This window comes from Urtica dioica, chromosome 8 (assembly GCF_054948205.1).
Source record: "Urtica dioica subsp. dioica isolate 48M chromosome 8, U.dioica_male_clone48M_v1_H2, whole genome shotgun sequence".
Taxonomy (NCBI): domain Eukaryota; kingdom Viridiplantae; phylum Streptophyta; class Magnoliopsida; order Rosales; family Urticaceae; genus Urtica; species Urtica dioica.
The window spans coordinates 10285039-10305729 of NC_142763.1; the positions used below are offsets into that span (position 1 = coordinate 10285039).

The window sequence follows — 20691 nt, forward strand, 5'->3', positions numbered from 1 at the left end:
GAGGGACGGCCTTTGTGCGTCGCGAGGGACGGCCTTTTGTTTCGGGTTGATCGTGCGTGGCTTATTTTCTCGGTCTGCCAATGAGGGCGTAACCGATTTGCACGTCTTCTGTTGTCTTGTGCGCGTCTTACTTTTCTCGATTTGCCAACGAAGGCATAACCGATTTGCACGTCTTTGTCGTTTTGTGCGCGTCTTACTTTTCTCGATTTGCCAACGAAGGCATAATCGATTTGCACGTCTTTATCGTTTAGTGCGCGTCTTACTTTCCTCGATTTGCCAACGAAGGCATAATCGATTAGCACGTCTTTGTTGTATTGTGCGCGTCTTATGTTCTCCATTTGCCAACGAAGGCATAATCGATTAGCACGTCTTTGTCGTTTTGTGCGCGTCTTACGTTTCTCGATTTGCCAACGAAGGCATAATCGATTTGCACGTCTTTTTTGTGTAGTGCGCGTCTTACTTTTCTCGACTTGCCAACGAAGGCATAATCGATTTGCACGTCTTTTTTGTTTTGTGCGCGGACCTTGAACCCATTTGTAACTCGTTGCCTGTCGGCCGACGAGCTGGGCGGCGAGCGCGATGCCACATTTGTGTGGCGAGGTTTCCCGTGGACGCTGGCTCGACCAGATACGCCCTGGCGGACGCAAGCCTTGAACCCATTTGTAACCCGTTGCCTATCGGCCGACGAGCTGGGCGGCGAGCGCGATGCCACATTTGTGTGGCGAGGTTTCCCGTGGACGCTGGCTTGACCAGATACGCCCTGGCGGACGCAAGCCTTGAACCCATTTGTAACTCGTTGCCTATCGGCCGACGAGCTGGGCGGCGAGCGCGATGCCACATTTGTGTGGCGAGGTTTCCCGTGGGCGCTGGCTTGACCAGATACGCCCTGGCGGACGCAAGCCTTGAACCCATTTGTAACTCGTTGCCTATTGGCCGACGAGCTGGGCGGCGAGCGCGATGCCACATTTGTGTGGCGAGGTTTCCCGTGGACGCTGGCTAGACCAGATACGCCCAGCGGACGCAGTGAACCCATTTGTAACTCGTTGCCTATTGGCCGACGAGCTGGGCGACGAGCGCGATGCCACATTTGTGTGGCGAGGTTTCCCGTGGACGCTGGCTAGACCAGATACGCCCAGCGGACGCAGGCCTTGAACCCATTTGTAACCCGTTGCCTTTCGGCCGACGAGCTGGGCGGCGAGCGTGAACTCAAGACTCAACTCGAGGGCTCATGTAGAGCCTGCACGAGGAATAGTTAGTTGGCTTGTGGACTTGGGACTCAACTCGAGGACTCATGTAAAGCCTGCAAGAGGAGTGGTTAGTGAAGAGTCGGCGCGAGGAGTATCGGTCGATTCACGGACTCGTAGCTCGACTCGAGGAATGAATTCATCTCGAGGAGGCATGCGAAGAGTCGGAACGAGGAGTATTGGTCGACTCGTGGACTCGAACTCGACTCGAGGACTCACGTAGAGCTTGCACGAGGAGTTTTGTGAAGAGTCGGCGCGAGGAGTATCGGTCGATTCACGGACTCGTAGCTCGACTCGAGGAATGAATTCATCTCGAGGAGGCATGCGAAGAGTCTCTCTTATTTTTATTTTTTTAGTTGTTGTTGAATTGTTTTTTGATTGAGCGTTTTGATTGAGCGTTGGTCCCTGTTAGCCCCCCGAGTTTCTTGCGTTTGTGAGACAAAGGTTGAGAAACTCTCGCGTTAGAGGTATACAATAGCATTTTTTCATGTGTGAAATAACTCTTTATTGCAATAAGGGGGTCATTACAGCTTGTCATGGCACTTGGCCTTCTTTGAAAAAGGGAAATTACACTTTTGAAATGAAAGTGACCACGAAGCCGATCGAGTTCGGTCGTGAATGTCGAAGTCGCGACCATCATGGCTTGCTAGTAGACACGACGAATTCCCTGAGATTCCCAACTCGAATTAGGGAATCAATTCGCTTCTTGAGCTGCTTGCATTCGACCGTCGCGTGCCCGTGATCTTTGTGGTATTCGCAGAACCGACTTCGATCTCGCTTCGCGGGGTCCTTTGTGAGTGGAGCGGGGCTTCCCAGCTCATCGCGGCGTAAGCGCAGGATCCGGTCGGACGTTGTGTTGAGCGGGACGAAGGATTGCTTCGGGGCTGGAGAAGGGTGGTTGTTAGGGACTTGACCTTTCCGGCGCCTTTTCCTTCGTGACTCGGGACCAACGGCCGGTATCACAAGCGTGGCTGCGCGCTCTTGATCGAGTGCTCGATCAATGTTGGGTGGTTGCTGCCCCAAGATGATCGCGGTCTCGCGTCGGGCGTTGAGCTTTTCTCTCAAGTCGAACTCGGGATCCTTTCTTTGAGAGTTGAGGCGGTCTCTCAAGTCTCCGGAGGCCGTCCCTATCACCCTTGTTAAGGGCGCATCACTCAGGCGACGCCTTTGGCGGAGGCCGAGACCATCGACGTCGTCACCTTCACAAGGGTTTTGGATGCGGATGGTGAGCTTGGAGCGTCCCTTTCGGGACCTCGAGGTCGAGCGTCCTCGGGCATTGTGCGTGGTCGCCCGAGGGTGTCCCCTCGAGGGCGTGTGTGCGTGCTCACCAGAAAGTTGACGTTTTGACGCGGCCGCCCGAGGGTGTCCCCTTGGAGGCGTGCGCGCGTGTCCGCTTTCGTGAATAGCGAGGTCGAGGTTGGTCTCGTGGTTGATGTCGCCGACGTTGTTGGAGTCGAGGAGGTCGGCGATGAGCGCGCCGGTGACGCCGGGGCGGTCTAGGAGTTCGGCGAGCCTTCGAGCCGTGTCCTCTCGGACTGCGGCCTCGGGGTCATTCGCCGGGTCTCGGGGCTGGCTCTCATTATCATGAGGTTGCCCTTCGAGACGGTGCGCGGAGCTTTGGAGGTCGCGCCTCGAGCTAGTCGCTCGGGCGCCCACGGAGGTGGCGGGGCTACGACTCATCTCTCGAGAGTCGTAGAAGTGAGAAGAAGACTGGTAGAGGGGATGTGTCGTCAAGGTCGAGAGATGCCCTCCTTCTAGCGCCAAAATGTTGTCGCTGTTTTTCGGACAACTATTTAGGAGCCAAAGACGGTTAGACCCAAGGCCGGACCAAGTGGTCTCGTCTTGACTCGAGCGTGTCGGACTTGGTATCCCAAGTCGTCCCTTAGCTGTGGATGTCCCTTGAGTTCGCCGGAGTACCTGAAAAGGAGTAGAGAACACGTGAACTACAAAGGGGAAACAGGGGGGGTGCCCCTGTTTACCTCTCCGACGCTCAACATTAGTGTGATTGAGGTGGAGTACAGAGGTTTTAGGGGTGTTTAGAGGCCAAAGCTTGAGAGAAACGAGCGAGGTACGAGTTCGGCAGCGTTTCAGTGCTCAAGAATGGATTACCTGGGTCAAGGGAAGGACCCTTGTATTTATAGGCAGCCCAGGGGTGGCTTGAAGACCCCTTGGCCGAGTGAGCAAGGTTGGGCCGGCCTTGGAGGAGGGCCGGCCTTGGAGTGCCGGCCGTGGATGGCCGGTCTTGGAGCGCCGGCCGAGGAGGGCCGGTCTTGGAGCGCCGGCCGAGGAGGGCCGGTCTTGGAGCGCCGGCCGAGGAGGGCCGGCCTTGGAGCGCCGGCCGGCCATGGAGGAGGGCCGGCCTTGGAGGAAGGCCGGCCTTGGAGCGCCGGCCGGCCATGGAGGAGGGCCGGCCTTGGAGCGCCGGCCGTGGAGGGCCGGCCTTGGCGCGCCGGCCTTGGCCAGCGCCGGCCGAGGAGGGCCGGCCTTGGAGCGCCGGCCTTGGCCAGCGCCGGCCGTGGAGGGCCGGCCTTGGCCAGCGCCGGCCGAGGAGGGCCGGCCTTGGAGCGCCGGCCTTGGCCAGCGCCGGCCGTGGAGGGCCGGCCTTGGAGCGCCGGCCGTGGAGGGCCGGCCCTGGAGCGCCGGCCTTGGCCAGCGCCGGCCGTGGAGGGCCGGCCTTGGAGCGCCGGCCTTGGCCAGCGCCGGCCCTGGGCCGGTCATACGCCGGGCGGCCGCCGGCCGGGAGCTGGCTGGACGGCACTTGGCCGGCCGGGAGCCGCTGTGCGGGCCTTGCACCGGTCGCGTGGATCTAAGCGATGCCTTAGTTCTCGTCGGTCCGAGACGGACCGACAACACTTTCCATTTTGATATCATTTATACCTGATATCATAAAATATCTCATTTATATTTTGAAATGGTTTAAACTAAGGGTATATTCGTAACTTCTGGAATAATGGTAAACTTAACTGACGTTTGCTCGAAATAATACACGGAAGGCCTAATTCTATTATAACATCTGATATTAAGGACTAAAAACTGAGTTTTTGTAGTACAAGAACTGTATTCTCAGCACCACCAAAATTCAGTGAGCATAAGTAACATTTATTCTAATTTTTTTTGCTAGTTTCCTTAACAAGTCTGTATTTTAACACTATTTGACATGACTGTGTGAGGATGAATTATCTAAGACAACAAGAGACGACCCTTTTTTTTCAAATCAAATGTCACGTTAATAAATCATTCATTTCCCTCTTGAGCTAAAAAATAAAAATAAAATAAATAAAAAAAATTATCATTTCCCTGAAACAAACTCCTCTCTTATTTTCTTCCCTTTCTTTATTCAAAAGAGTATAGTAAAGCACTAGACAACCAAGGTGATTACAAAATTTACAATATCCCAATTCAAAACGGCTTACAAAAGCCTGAATCGAGCGCCTTTCAACGGCTCCGAGATCTGCCTCAGATCGAGTTCAAATACATTCCGTCACAGAACCTTGCCACAAAGACGATTTTGTTGTTTGCCACCGCTAACAACGGCTCGGATTCAACCCAAATAGCCCGCTCAAAAGCACATTCAATGGTATTAAACAGTTATTCAAATCTGCTGGCTGAGCCATCTTGAATCTCCACCTGGATTGAAACTGAGATCTTTGGACAACACAACAACCAGGAATTACCCGAAGATATGACCTGTCCATACTTGCCTTGTCTCCTTCAACTAACGAAACCAACAAGAAAACCCTCCATCCCATTTCTGCAAACCACCTTTGTTGAAATCCTTACATCCGTGCATCCCAAGAAATCCTTTGTGTTTCTTAAACCTCAGTGAGGAAAAGCCACAAACTTTCTCAGAAAAACTTCTCAAACCCCATATCAACTCTGCAACGACAATCCTTATCACCGATCCTCGAGTAAAAAAAACCAAAAACAAAAAACAAAAAATACCTGTCAAATATCCTCCTTGATCAAATGCAACCGGTTCACCAAAGTATCGTAATCCCCGGACCCCATCCTCGGGTCCTTCCTCCGAAACTCCTCGAGAAGCTTGGCAGCCTGGTCGTCCTTCCCGGAGCGACACATCTCCTCGAGAACGGTCTTGTAAGTCAACAAATCCGGCGACATCCCACACCGGAGCATATCAAACGCGGCCTTCTGGGCCTCGTCGAGCCGGCCGTCCATGGCCAAGCTGCAAATGACGACCATGAAACCCGGCCCTTTCGGAATCATGCCCGTCCTTCTCATCTGCTGATGGAACCAAAACCCCTGAGAAACCCTTCCTTTCTCGCACAAAGCCCTCGCGATGAACCCGTGCGTGTGAGCGTTGGGCCGGCAGCCCTGGACCCCCATTTCCCGGTAGACCTCGATGGCCTCGTCCACGTGGCCACACTCCGAGTAAGCCCTCACGATCATGTTCAGCACGTACGTGTCGGGGCTCACTCCCATCGACTTCATCTGCCTCGCCAGCGATCTGACAGAGCGGAGGTACACGTGGCACACCGTGTCCGATCTCCCGAACCGCCTCAGGAGGGCCGAGAAGAGGGTCGTGAAGGTTTCGAGGTCGGGCTTGGCTTCGGGCGAGGCGGCCATTTTTTTGAAGGCGTCGAAGGCCCGGCCGAGGTGGCCTCCGTTGGAGCAGCAGACTCGGACGACGGTGTTGTAGAGCGGGAGGGTCGGACGGCAGACTCCGGCGAGGATCTCTTCGACGAGAGACTCGGCGGTTTTGTGGCGGCGAGCGGAGGCGGCGATGCAGAGGATGGTGTGGTACGTCTCGGGGGTGTGGCTGTAGCTGCGCTGCTGGGCGGTCCAGCGGAAGATGTCGACGGCGAGCTCTGGGTCGATTTGGGAGTTGAGAGCTCGGACCACGTCGGCCGGGGTGAACCCGGGTTTCAGGATCTGGACCCATTTCTCGAAGTGGGTCTCCGTCGGGGTTTTCGAGCGGGCTCGGAAAGGACGGGCCTTGGACGAGACGTGGCGGAGCGAGAAGGGTTGTGGGGTTCGGAGAGCGGTGGTGATCGCGCGGCGAATGGTTGCCGCCGCCGCCATTGCGGTCGGAGAAGTGAAGAGAGTAGTTGAGGTACTGGATTCGGCTTAATGGATAAAGCCGCCGAGTCCACGTGTCAACAAGCTTGGAGCTTTCTCGGAGCGAACGATTGCGGAGACGCAATAGCTTGAGGGTTTATAAAACGATCGCCAGTTTTAGAGCGGACGAACGCGGAGACTCAAATAAATCTAAAAACACAGATGTATTTATGAAAAATGTCGAGAATGGGCTTTTAGCAAATAGATAAGGATTATTCCCGAACTACGACTTCTACAATAATTTTGGACCAAAATCAAATAAGTCTCATTTTATCTTAAATTATGACTACCTATTTTCCTTAAGTACAAAAATAACTCCACTTTGTTTTCTTTTTTTTATTATTTTAGTATTTGACTTCTATTACTTTTTAATTGGGATTACTTTTTATTTTAGTCAGACTTCTCTCTCTCTCTTCCTCTATCTCTCGCGTGTGTACTCTGTCTTCCTCTCTTTTCATGTTCGTCTCTCTCTCTCTATATCAACTCGTGTCTCTCTCTGCTCTCATCTTGAACTCGTTTTCCAGTGGCTTCATGCTCATGGAAAGAAGGTTTGTTATCATTTTCCTTCATCTATCACTTTGATTATGGAAAAGCTTCATCATGAAAAAAGTTCGTCACTTTGATTAGGGTTTAATGGTTTTCATGAAAAACAAAAGTTTTTGTGGTCTTTGAAGTTAAAAAACAATGAAAGAACGATTATTTGAAGCATGAAAAATCTGTAAAAATTTCTGAAAATTTCTGGGAATTCGTTGAAGATTGACATTGTTGCATTTTTATTGACATCAATGTCAATAAATCTTCAACGGTTCTGGGAAAATCCTTTGAAGATTTATTGACATCAATGTCAATAAAAATGCATATTTATTGACATCAATGTCAATAAATCTTCACAGTCTCTCTCTCTCTCTCTATCCCCCTCTCTCTCTCTCTCTCTTCTACTCTCTCTCTCTCTCTCTCTCTCTCTCTCTCTCTCTCTCTCTCTCTCTCTCTCTCTCTCTCTCGTTTTCAAGCTTCAACTCGTCTCTCTCTCTCTAGTCTTCAACTTGTTTTTCAGTGGTTTCAACTCAAGGGAAGAAGTTTTGCTCTCTTTTTTTTTTCTTCATTTTCGTTCACTTTTACTATGTTATAGTTTGTCATTTTCACTTTAGAGTTTAGAGATTTTCATGAAAAAAGTTTCTCGTTGAATTCCTGTGGTCTTTGAAGTTAAAAAAACAATAAAAGAACGATTCTTGGAAGCATGGAAAATCTGGAAAAAAATTCTGAAAATTTCTGGGAATCGTTGAAGATTTATTGACATTGTTGCATTTTTATTGACATTAATGTCAATAAATCTTCAACGGTTCTGGGAAAATCCTTTGAAGATTTATTGACATCAATGTCAATAAAAATGCAATTTTATTGACATCAATGTCAATAAATCTTCACAGTTTTTTAATTTTTTTTGTTATGATTTTAAATGTTTATAAAGGAATTTTAAACGTTTAAAATATGAAATTAACATCCTGATTACACTCTTTTATGCAGTAATGTGTGATATTTTAGTGTATGTCAAGCATAGTTGTACATGGGTTAAACCTTCATGCTCTTTCTACTTTAATGTTGGTAAGATCTATACTAATGTGATATGTTCTTTCTCACAATTATTTTTCAATAACTCACTGTGACTTTTTATTGACATTAATACTAATAAGTTCCAATGTTTATTGACATTAATATGAATAAAAAAAAGAACATGAATTAATTATTTTTCTATAACTCACAGTGACTTTTTATTGACATTAATACCAATTAGTTCCAATGTTTATTGACATTAATACGAATAAAAAAGAACATGAATTAATTATTTTTCTATAACTCACAGTGACTTTTTATTGACATTAATACCAATTAGTTCCAATGTTTATTGACATTAATACGAATAAAAAAGAACATGAATTAATTATTTTTCAATAACTCACTGTGACTTTTTATTGATATTAATACTAATAAGTTCCAATGTTTATTGACATTAATATGAATAAAAAAAACATGAATTAATTATTTTTCTATAACTCACAGTGACTTTTTATTGAAATTAATACCAATAAGTTCCAATGTTTATTGACATTAATACGAATAAAAAAAGAACAGGAATTAATTATTTTTCAATAACTCACTGTGACTTTTTATTGACATTAATACTAATAAGTTCCAATGTTTATTGACATTAATATGAATAAAAGAAAGAACATGAATTAATTATTTTTCTATAACTCACAATGACTTTTTATTGACATTAATACCAATAAGTTCCAATGTTTATTGACATTAATATGAATAAAAAAGAACAGGAATTAATTATTTTTCAATAACTCACTGTGCCTTTTTATTGACATTAATATCAATAAGTTCCAATGTTTATTGACATTAATATGAATAAAAAAACATGAACTAATTATTTTTCTATAACTCAGTGACTTTTTAATGACATTAATACCAATAAGTTCCAATATTTATTGACATTATTATGAATAAAATAAAAGAACAAAAATTACTTATTGCTCCAGAACTAACTATAAATCCTTGTTCATTGTAGGTGAGACCTTTTTTCTGTTGAAGTTATTATTTAGGTGTCATTCACCCCCATGGCAGTGCTAAAGCATTGGACATTCATGTTGAAGTTAAGCAAAGAAGGACACAATAGAAAGACATGTGACGATCCTGTTCCTTTGTCTCAGAGAAGCAGTCGTTGAATAAGTTTTAATTTTGTAACCATTTTGTAATTCTGAATATGATGTAATACTTTATATCGTCCTCTTCCTCGGACATTGATTTCTTCATGACCTCATTGAAAACATGTCAACCCTAAATGACAAAAAAATAACTGAAAACATGATAACGTTGAAGTAACAATGTCAAACCTGTCGGTTTATTGGCATTGATGTCAATAAACTATCAGGTTTATTGACATCGATGTCAATAAACTGTCTGGTTTATTGACATCAATGTAAATAAACCAGACAGTTTATTGACATTGATATCAATAAACTAGCTACTGTCAATACCAAACACATGTTATCAAAATTGGGAAACAACATACTCTGCAGTTTGCTATTTCATCTGAAATAAGAAAATTACAACATATTAATCAAGAAAAAACTGAGTAACATTACTCTCCTCTGGGCAGGATCTCGGCACTCTATTCCATAGTTGTGTAACAAACTGTACATCATTCCAACATTCATGATACTACTAATAATTACAAGATAATAATAATTAGATAACTCGTTGAATTTTTAAAACGGACGTTCCGCGAGTCTCCGAGCCTAAACCGAAATGTCGTTATTCACCCAGTCTCGGCTTCGCCTCGTCGATGCTCGAGCGTAGCTCCGTCATTTCCCGGCCTCATCCTCGCCACCCCGAACAGTCGTTGTGGGCTCTGCGTAGCCCACCTATATCGAGTCTAGACCCTCAACAAGTAAAACTCACAACAAAGCGACAAAACACGTTAACATGTCACAATTCTAATCATCACTGCGAACCTGTGCTAACAAACCATACTTAATCATTCTCAAATCATTAATCACCCAAACATCAGAATTTAAAAAAAAACATCACACGGCCAAGAAATACACTCACGGCCAAGTCCGAAAATTCAAATCAAACCATCAATCTCAATCTCTCAAATCCATATGATAATCATCACCAACAGAGTCTAATCATGATCCAAAACTAGCCAATTTCACGAAATCAAACCAAGAAATCAAAATCCCAATTTGAGCTACAAACCCTAGAATCACACAAATCCATTTCGGGTTTGATTCCTTACCTAATTTTCGTCGATTTGGACTCTCCGGGGTGTGTTCTCTCTCTCCCGGCGCTCGCTTCCCGGTCGGCCGGCCACGGCGGCTCGCGGCGATTTCCTTTCCCTCGGTCACGGCGTGCACGCGATGAATCGGTGTTGAGACTGGCGGCCGAGCGCAAGGAAGAAGATGACGAGAAGAAGATGGAGAAGAAGAGGAAGGGACGGTGATGGTCGATGATCTTGATTGTTGCTGTTTTTTTAATAGAGAGAGAGAGAGAGAGCGAAATGGAGAGAGAGAGACGAAGAGAGAGAGAGATTTTGATTTTGGACGAAGATGAAGAAAAGAAATGATTTTGGACGGTTTCAAATTTTTATTCCAAATAAAAATAATTGTTATAGGAATAAAATTGAAAAAGGTTTTAATTATCTAATAAAAAGAAACTAAATAGGAAGGATATAAATGTAATAGCTCATTTTAGGTAGTCATATTTTAGGATAAAATTGGACTTATTTGATTTTGGTCCAAAATCATTGTGGAGATCATAGAATAGGAATAATCCCAATAGATAAAGGGCCTTGCACGACTAACTCTTATTTCCTATTTTTTTTTCTCATTTCATTTAGGAATTATAGCAAAATTTATGGCGGAAATATCATCTAATAAAAATCAATATTAGCCGCTGAACTTTTTACCTTTCATAAATAAATATTTTAATTTTTTTAAGTGCCGATTTTTCTTTACTAATTATTAACCATATTTCAATAATTGTTAACCAGATTTCAATAACTGTTAACCAGATTTCAATATACAATTATTTTGAACCAGATTTCAATAATTATTAACTAAAATTCAATAATTGTTAATCACATTTAAATAATTATTGACAAGATTTCAATAATTATTGACCATATTTCAATAATTATTGACCAGATTTCAATAACCGTTGACCAGATTTGAAACACAATGGTATTTTGTCCGGAGAAAAGAGAAACGGTTACTGTCGAAATGTTTTGAAAACATGAGTAATATATGAAAAGTGACGCACGTTTATGCTAGTTATGTAATTTTTCCAAACTCATGACCATTTTAAAACTTTTTAACAAAAATCTTCAAAAAAATTCAAAGATTTTTTGAAGATTTATTGACATGCAGAAAATTATTGACAAACATGTAATAAATCTTCAAAAACGAAATTTTTAAAATAAAAAAAAAAACATTGAAATCATAGTTATACCTTCACATACCACTTGATTTCGTAAAAACATATGTTTAATGTAAAAAGCCCTAAACCCTAAACATTTAAAAATAATGAAGAACGAAATCAATAATATAGAAAAATTTAGAAAAAGTTGACCTTTTAGTGATCACAAACTAAACTTCGCGTAACTCAATGATTATTTAAAAATTTCACCTATTATTAGAAAAGTCATTCGAGTATATGTACCGCTAAACTATCAATAAAAAATTCGAACTATGAACTTTGAAAATAACCAAATCATCTTTGAAATACAAAAATATTAAATAGTTCGATGAATAAAGGATTAAAGCTTATGCATCTCAAATACAATATATATATATATATATATATATGTATATATATATATAGAATAAGAAGAAGAACACCAAACAACATGGATATATATTATATCAAACAATATCATAAAATAAAAATTACTAATCATACCAAATTTAGATAAGCCAAAATTTGAGCTTCCCCTTCTCCTGATAAAGTGTATTTGCGTTCACTATCTTCACAACTAAAAGATTACATTATTAGAAAGAAAAAACAACCAATATTTTTTATATTTAAATTTTTAAACCAAAAGACGAGTTAAAATCAAAGAATCTCTTTTGATGTTACATATTATGACCCAAACAAACCAAATAAATGAAAACAAACCTTAAAGAACAAGAGCCATCAAAATTTTCACAACAACATAGCCACATTTTTGCTCCTCACATTCTTTCCAATTGCAATTACCACAAACTATTTACGAGGGGAAAAGAAAAAACTAACAAAGCCCCAAACTTAACTCTTAAATTATTACCATAACAATTATAAAAGGGGTTTATTTGTACAATAGCTGATTTGTTTGCACTTTTTGTTTTCTTATACTCATTTCCATAATCACGATTCACACTGAATAGTATTTCTCATTCTTATTTCTAAATAAAAAAAGTTACGTTTTTGCATTTTGGACACCTTTCCAAAACCTCAACAATGGAACCTAGAGTCCTTATTCCCTTACTCATCCTCTTGCTCTCTGTTTCTCTCTCTGGTACGTAAAAAAAAAAAGCATTGTCGTTTTCTTTTAGAACAAAATCTTTATCTGAATTTATAAAAGAGATAAACAATATAATATTTTATATATATATATATATATATATATATATATATATATTATTTTCAGGTGCAGCGAAAGCGAATACAGCACAATTAGGGATAAATTACGGCGTGCTTGGAAACAACCTTCCATCACCGAAACGTTCCGTGGAGCTCATAAAAAACCTCCGAGCGAAACGCGTGAAGATTTACGACGCGAATCCGGAGATCCTCTCGGCGCTGAAGAACACTGGAATCCAGGTCTCGGTGATGGTTCCGAACGAGCTCCTGATCATAATCGCCGCCAACCAGACCGTGGCGAACCGGTGGGTCCGCCAGAACGTAGTCCCATTCCATCCCGAAACGGCGATTCGGTACGTCCTCGTCGGAAACGAGATTCTGAGCTCGAGCGACAAGAGGCTCTGGTACGCCCTCGTCCCGGCGATGCGAAAGGTCCAAAAAGCCCTCAGGCTAAACAACATCCGCAGGGTCAAAGTCGGAACTCCGCTCGCCATGGACTGCCTCGAGTCCTCGTTCCCTCCCTCGAACGGAACGTTTCGGCCGGACGTTTCGGAGACGGTCTTGAAACCGCTGCTCCAATTCCTGAGCTGGACAAAGTCGTTCATGTTCGTCGACGTGTATCCCTATTTCCCCTGGGCCTCTGACCCGGTCAACATAAACCTCGATTACGCGCTATTCCGGTCCAGGGATATCAAATACACGGATCCAAACACCGGCCTTACCTACACCAACTTGCTCGACCAGATGCTAGACGCCGTCGTTTTCGCGATGAAGCGGATCGGGTTTCCGGGTATTCGGATCTACATCGCGGAAACGGGCTGGCCAAACGGCGGCGATAAGAACCAGGTCGGAGCAAATGTCCGCAACGCCGCGATCTTTAATCGGAATGTGGTGAAGAAGCTGACCGCTTACCCGCCGGCCGGGACTCCGGCGAGGCCTGGCGAGGCCGTTCCCGCGTTTTTGTTTGCGCTTTTCAACGAGAACTTGAAAACGGGTCCGGGTACGGAGCGGCATTTCGGGTTGCTGTACCCTAACGGGAAGAGCGTTTTCCCGATAAATCTCAGCGGCAAGTTTTCGGGATCTGTTTAGCGTTGAATAATGACCGTTGGATGAGCTATCAACAGAACAACCCAAAAAATATATATTATATATAATAAGCGCGGTTTTATTAAATTTGTACGTGCTTAAGTCTACAAAATGTGTAAGTAAATAAAGTAAATAGCCGTTTGTTTTTTTCTTCTAAAAATCAAACAAAGGTCCTCTAGTTTAATTATATTGATTGTGATTTTGTGACATTGTGTTACAAACAATCTCAGTTTCACACCGACGTGTTTGATGATCGACTATATTGTGTAGTCATTTTGTTTTTGTTTGTTTTGTAGAGTCTTATTGACTTTAATACATAATAATATAAATGTGATCTGTGTTTTGTCCGTACAACAAAACCCGATATTTTAGTATTGAAAAAAGTTAGTCTATTCTGATTTTGCGGGGAATAGAATCCTAAATATTTATGAGTTAAAAAGTTTTGAAAAGCGTAGAAGTTCTATTTTCTATGCTTGGAGGGAGCCTAACAAACATGCATAAAGTTTGCTAAAGCAAGTTGGTGAGCGTTATTTAATTTCAGTCCTTTTTAAAAAATTAATTGGGGTGAGAGAGAAACCCAATAGATTCCCATCTCCAACGGCCAAAAAAGAAAAAGAAAACCTGTTAAGCTATAATTAGGCAATGGATCCAAAACAATTTATAAAAATAATATTTAAAGAATCAAAGGACCTTGATCTCTCTCAATTTGAAGTTTGAGCAAATTCCCAACTGCAAGTGTTTTTTTTTATTATTATGATTTTTATAATTTTTTAATCTCACTCCCCCGCTCAAACACACTAGTACTTGTGTCCCGCACAAAGAGCAAGACTTTCTCAAACTTACAAAACCCATGAACTCTCCGCCTATTGACACGCGGAGTGAGCAGCAACATTCGAGTTCCGACCTTAAACTAATAACTTCAAAATAAATAAGATAATATAGAATATTATACTACAACATAAATAATCGTAAGGACTCTCCATCACCATTTTATTGTCTCATTCGATCACGACTTTCCTTTGATTTTTAAACTTTGCCAAAAGCAGCGCCAAGTAGACCCCTAACATTTCAACCTCTAATGTTGTATCTGCCGTGCGCTATATCCAAGCGAATGAACCTTACGAGTCCCTAGCCACATCTACAGAAATCCCTCTCGCTAAAATTCACTTCGGTGTTAATTTTGATAATTCTACGAGGCGGACATTTCAAAATTTTAGGGCGAAATCGAGGGGGGTTCATCACTTGGACCAAGATCCATCTGGCCTAAGTTCTTTATGCAATTCCAGCCATGATTCGAGCAGTATTCCTGAGCAGATCACAGAAACAATATTATTGAATAATAAAAGAGAGAGATGGTCTCTCTTCCGATTGCTTGCAATAAATTTTCATTACAAAAATTGCTCATCATCACGGAAATATGACAAAATATTTATAATAATAATGTCATAGTTTCACAAATATAAACTTTCTCAATTATCTTGAAAAACAATTTCCTTAACCCACAACACTTCACTTTTTGTGTTTTTCTCTCATATTCTTACTCTCAATATTTTTTTATCCCTCTAATTTTGTCTTTATTGCATTTATAGAAGTCTAATAATCACATTAAAGCTTTGATTTTTATACTAAAAAGTGAAGTATGTATGCTTTCAAAGTATTATATTTCAGGACAATTTTTTACATATGTTGTAGACTAAAATTAATCATGAACTTTTAAAGAAGTTGAAACAATTATTTATTTGTTTTTTTTTTGTTTTTTTTGTTTTTTTTTTTTTTGCAAATTCTAACATTTTCGACGAGAAATTAATACGATATTTTTACAGTATACACATACCCAAATATTTGTTATGCTCACGGGTAGTAAGAGGTAAAAAGCTTTGCACAGGTGATCATAACGATATAAGACCGATTTGTACTATTAACTAATTATTGATTGGTGAATTTTATTTCTAGTGGCTATAGCTCTTCAAACATAGGTGGCTTTGCATTTAACTTAGTTAACAATAATTCATCGTGTCTTTTAGTTTCACGCATTGTTTATAGTTCATCTTTTTATACTCTTATGGTTTTTGTCACACATATAATTCCAATATTCTATGCGACATCTTACACCAGACTAAACTAAACATAATTTCAATAGGTATTTTTGTCCAAAGGTGAAAAAATGGGTCTAGTTTTAAAATTGTTCGGACACAAAACTATAACAATTTTTCGGTGACGGATTCACTAATTTTTAAACAAAGATGCTACACAAAACTGAAAGTTTTAGACCAAGTTGTCTCTTACAAATAGAAGAATCTATCACAGTGAAAAAAAAAAAAAACACACACACACACACTATACTAGAGTTATTGTTTGAATTTCACCGAAGCCTCTAGCAAGTTGTTTCAGAGAATCTCATCATTATTATTTTTCTTTTTGTTTTTTTGTTCTTCTTCTTAAGTTTGTGTGTGTGATTAAACCTAATAGATGTTTTTACAAGTCTTTATTTGCCACTGTTTTTTTAAATATATTTCAAGGCTTTTTTTTCTTTCTAAGAATTCTCACTAACAAATTAGAATTGGCTACGGCCTTATAAAGATCCTAGACAGAGGCCGATACTTTATTTAACAATCAAATGTCCTGAAATAAAAAAGAGAAGCATAAGACAAACAAATAATACAAAGAAAAACAATGGAGGATTCAGCCGAGTAAAAACATAACTCATCAAGAACTCCATTGGGCCCCTTCGACAAAGATATTTTGCAAATCTTGGAACGAGCAAAACTTGTATTGCCAAAATAGACCAAAGCTCAAATCATGGCCCAACCTCGAAAACTCGAGGCCTCCAAACTTGGCACAAATTTAGATCGAACTGGCTCTCCAAAATACAACATTCCTTTTTATTTTTTAAACCAGAGAGCCAGAAAGCTTTATCCAAGTATGATTAGCACAACTTGGTACTCCAAAACACCATAATTGGTGAACTAAATTAATTACACATAATCTAAACTCTGAAACTAAAAAAAGCCAGATCTAAACATAGAAAACTAGATCTAAAACTTAAAAAAGCATCAATCGTCCTCTCCGTTCCCTTGCGCCGCCTCTTACTAGTTGTTTCCGAAGCCACACCGAGGTCACTTCGATCTGCACTGAGCCATTGCAGACGGTTTAAGAAATGTTGGTCTTTACGCCACCGACGACGAGGACTGCTCGATCACTAAAGACAGATTTCTCGGACTCCATCCATGACAAGGAAGTTCCACACTAGAAGTTAGAATTCGCTTTCGAGGACTACCTTGATCGGACGAGGAAGACTATGTCGTTGTCGTCACCAAAAAGAGTTCCAATGTGCAGATCACATATACAGAGCGACGACCGGCGCAATGAGTTAGAGGAGAAAGAGCATCGCTGCGTTGGGTTAGAGACTATTGGATTATCGACACCAAACGAAGGAAAAGGAAAAAAAAAACGCCCTTTCCTCGTGTTGGAATAGTAAGATCGACGTTCGGGTTCCATGAGAAGACAGCGACACTCAAGATCTAGAGTTTTCTCTAGAGAGAAAAAGATTTGTTTTTGTTTTTGCTCAACTACAAATATCTTCCTCAAACTTATTTCAAATCTTGTTTGACGATTTGTGCCATTACTTTATTAATTTGACATTTCTCATTGATTTTGGTCTTATAGTTGCATGTTCGAATATTTGTGGTCCTTAGCTGAAATTGAATTGTACCGATTCAATTTTGGACCGAATAAAATAGAAACCGGTCAATTTGAGTGAAAATCGAATTTTGGTTAACAAATTAATCCAGATATTTGGTTGTATTGTAAGGGAAAAAAAATGCAATTATAATGTATGTTTCTCATAAATTTAATTATTTTTTAAAGAAGAAATTTGAATTTTATTTCGTGCACCTCTCTCTCTCTCCTGGAGAAACCTCAGAACAGAAACAGGGGAAAACCCTAACTTTTAATCGCCGCCGCCGCCCCTTTGGGCTCGGACGCCGTCACTGTCGCGGCTCCGGTCCGGAGGGGAGGGCGATTCTCCATGAGATCCCTTCTCTGTGGACGCCGTTTCTCCGCTCCTTAGCCGTCGAGCCCGCACGCCACCGCTGTCCAGATCTGTCGGCCATCTTCTCACGGCGCGCGTGACTCCTCGACCCGGCCTCCATCCCCTTCGCGCGACCTGGGTTTGGATCGGAGGGAAGAAACATCACGAATCTAAGAGTGGGTTCGTTGTCGCTGTGCGCCGCCGGTCTCCGACGGTGCGACCGCCGTCCGCGTCTGACCCTCGGAGTGTATCTCAGCGTGTCGTCGTTGTGCGCGTCCGCGTCCGAGCTACCGCTCTCCGATCGTAGTGTGACCGCCGTCGGGGTGTGCCGCCGGGCTCTTGCTCTCCGATCGTTGTGCGACTGACGAATGTTCGCAGATCTGGGTTGGTTGGATCTGAGAGGTGGTAGTAGATCTGGGTTTTTGTGGTTGGTTTACTGTTTCGGTGGCTGGTTTTTGGTTTTTCTTTTAGTTATAGGGTTCTTGGTTGTTGGAGTATGGATCCTTTTAATTTTTATTATGCTTGTTTTGTTTTGGTTTGTTTTGGACTCGGATTAGCCGTAGTCTCATCTCCCGTAGTGGATTTCCTGTTACGTTTTTATCTATGCAGGTTGAAGAGCCACCCTATTCGTGGTTATCGGACCGAGTTTGGTTGGATTTTTCCATCGCCAATCTTTGGGTTTTTTAACGAGCCTCTTGTGTGCTCTATTGGTGCTTGTAATTCTTCCCGTTGTCGGAAGTTAGCACATATCGTATTTTTACCGGATTTTAGTGTTAGATTCACATCGACTTAGGTCCTGGTAATCCATGTACTAAGGTGTTTTCTCTTGTATTGATGGGTTTTTCTAAATTTTAATGGAAAATTCCGTACTATTCAAGAAAAAAAAAGAAGAAATTTGATTGATAGTAATGATAGTTACAATAGTATATTGTTTATGAAATCACCTATTATTGGACCAACGGCTAATTGATTCGTAATTTTGTACCACACACTGACAAAGACTAGAGTCCAGACCAGTTTGTTTTTGTTTATTTATTTATTTTTGCTGGGAACCACGCTGACCAGTTGGTCTCCACTTTTTCTTACCTTCTTGGAAGGCAGCTAAATCTCACCGTAAAGACTATATAGGTCTCACACTCTCACATGAATTATCCCAAAAGAGGAGAAATCCTCATGACAAAAACAAAATGAGTACTTAATTAGAAATTGCTCAAGATTGGAAATATTTAATTAGAAATCCCACTTTACTTAATTAATTATTAAAAAATCAATATAAGATCCGTTCTCGTTCCTAATATTTTATAGTTTACTTACCCACAGATATAGTGATTGAAATAACTAATCAAACCTAAGCTCGCTAAAGCCTTGAGTTTTTCTGTCGTGTTCAACAATCCATTAACGATAACAACTAAACTATTGCTCGTTTCTTTTACCTTTTCACGGAGATAAAAAAAAAATCCGAATAAAATAAAAGTTATTCCTATATCACCTGAGAGAGACAGGGAGTATTATAAAGTCACACAACTACCGCACCAAGACCTCGATAAAACTTCTTCAACTTCCTCATCAATCTCTGTTTCTTATATTGAAAAACCAAGACTTCATTCATTTCTTTCCATTCCCTCAAAGACCCAATCTTTGGCGAGAGGGAGAGAGAGCGAATCATCAACAATGGGGCTCAGAGCTCTTATTTCGCTCTTCATTCTCTGCCTCTCAGCCTCTCTCTCAGGTATGTACGCAACACAAGCTTTGTCGTTTACATATTATTTTTATATTCATTGAAAAAATAAAGGTAAAAAAATAGATTTCGTTTTTTTATTTTTATGTTTCAGTTGCAGAGATTTCTACCGGAGTTGGAGTGAACTACGGCGTGCTTGGAAACAACCTCCCATCACCGAAACGTTCTGTGGAGCTCATAAAAAACCTCAGAGCGAAACGCGTGAAGATCTACGACGCGAATCCGGAGATCCTCTCGGCGCTGAAGAACACTGGAATTCAGGTCTCGGTGATGGTCCCGAACGAGCTCATCGTCAACATATCCAACGACCAGACGCTCGCGGACCAGTGGGTCCTAAAAAACGTGGCTCCATTTTACCCCGAAACGGCGATTCGGTACCTCCTGGTCGGAAACGAGATCCTGAGCGTCCAGGACAAGAAGATCTGGCACGCCCTGGTCCCAGCGATGCGAAAGGTCAAAAAAGCCCTCAGGACCCAATCCATCCCCAAGGTCAAAGTCGGAACTACCCTCGCCATGGACTGCCTCGAGTCCTCGTTCCCTCCCTCGAACGGTACGTTTCGATCCGACGTTTCGGAGTCGGTGATGAAACCGATGCTCCAATTCCTGAACCACACAAAGTCGTTCCTCTTCGTCGACGTGTATCCCTATTTCCCCTGGGCCTCTGACCCGGTCAACATACACCTCGATTACGCGCTATTCCGGTCAAGGGACATCAAATACACGGATCCAAACACCAGCCTTACCTACACCAACTTATTCGACCAGATGCTAGACGCCGTCGTTTTCGCCATGAAGCGGGTCGGGTTTCCGAATATCCGAATCTTCGTCGCCGAGACCGGATGGCCAAACGGCGGTGACGTGGACCAGATCGGCGCGAACCGCTTCAACGCCGCCGAGTACAACCGCAACGCCGTCAAGAAATTGACGGCGAAACCGTCGATCGGAACCCCGGCTCGACCCGGAGCCGCGATCCCGTCGTTCCTCTTCGCTCTCTACAACGAGAATCTGAAAACCGGTCCGGGCACGGAGCGGCATTTCGGGCTTCTGCACCCGACCGGAAAGGCGATTTACCCGATCGATCTCAGCGGCGCGAAGGATCCGTCGGAGTACGCGGCGTTGCCGGCGCCGGAGAATAACCGGCCGTACAAGGGGAAGATCTGGTGCGTGGCGTCGAGGGAGGCGGTGAGAGGGAACCGGACGGAGGAGGTCGCAGCGGCGCTATCGTACGCGTGCTCGCAGGGGAACAAGACCTGCGAGATGATCCGAGCCGGTGGGATCTGTAGCCGACCGGATTCGTTGGCTCGGCGCGCCAGCTATGCGTTCAGCTCGTATTGGGCTCAGCTCAGGAGTGTCGGCGCTACGTGCTACTTCAATGGCTTGGCTGTTCA

General features: G+C 42.8%; 2 protein-coding genes and 1 pseudogene across 3 annotated transcripts in view; 2 read left to right on the top strand and 1 right to left on the bottom strand.

Annotated features, from left to right (window-relative positions):
* Nucleotides 1–4498: 4498 nt before the first annotated feature.
* On the bottom strand, nucleotides 4499–6452 carry LOC149387957 (Tetratricopeptide repeat (TPR)-like superfamily protein). Its single transcript, XM_089621734.1, has 2 exons — nucleotides 5187–6452; nucleotides 4499–5120 (listed from the first exon to the last, which is right to left on the bottom strand). The coding sequence occupies exon 1, from the start codon at nucleotides 6282–6284 to the stop codon at nucleotides 5190–5192; it is 1095 nt and encodes a 364-aa protein (XP_089477860.1). The 5' UTR covers nucleotides 6285–6452; the 3' UTR covers nucleotides 4499–5120; nucleotides 5187–5189.
* Nucleotides 6453–12326: 5874 nt separating this feature from the next.
* LOC149387958 (putative glucan endo-1,3-beta-glucosidase A6) lies at nucleotides 12327–13668 on the top strand. Its single transcript, XM_089622276.1, has 2 exons — nucleotides 12327–12384; nucleotides 12547–13668. The coding sequence occupies exons 1-2, from the start codon at nucleotides 12327–12329 to the stop codon at nucleotides 13536–13538; spliced, it is 1050 nt and encodes a 349-aa protein (XP_089478402.1). The 3' UTR covers nucleotides 13539–13668.
* Nucleotides 13669–18885: 5217 nt separating this feature from the next.
* The window catches only part of LOC149387959 (putative glucan endo-1,3-beta-glucosidase A6 pseudogene), a 2355-nt pseudogene continuing 549 nt past the window's right edge, over nucleotides 18886–20691 (top strand). Inside the window, exons 1-2 of the transcript XR_016300634.1 lie at nucleotides 18886–19294; nucleotides 19398–20686. The product of XR_016300634.1 is annotated as a putative glucan endo-1,3-beta-glucosidase A6 pseudogene (transcript). The remainder of the gene's footprint in view (nucleotides 19295–19397; nucleotides 20687–20691) is intronic.

Bases quoted from the DNA above. Each gene is read 5' to 3' on its own strand.
- LOC149387957 (XM_089621734.1), bottom strand. From the start codon at position 6,284: ATGGCGGCGGCGGCAACCATTCGCCGCGCGATCACCACCGCTCTCCGA.
- LOC149387958 (XM_089622276.1), top strand. From the start codon at position 12,327: ATGGAACCTAGAGTCCTTATTCCCTTACTCATCCTCTTGCTCTCTGTT. The intron at 12,385-12,546 runs GTACGTAAAAAA...CAGCACAATTAG, and splicing joins GCTCTCTGTTTCTCTCTCTG to GGATAAATTACGGCGTGCTT.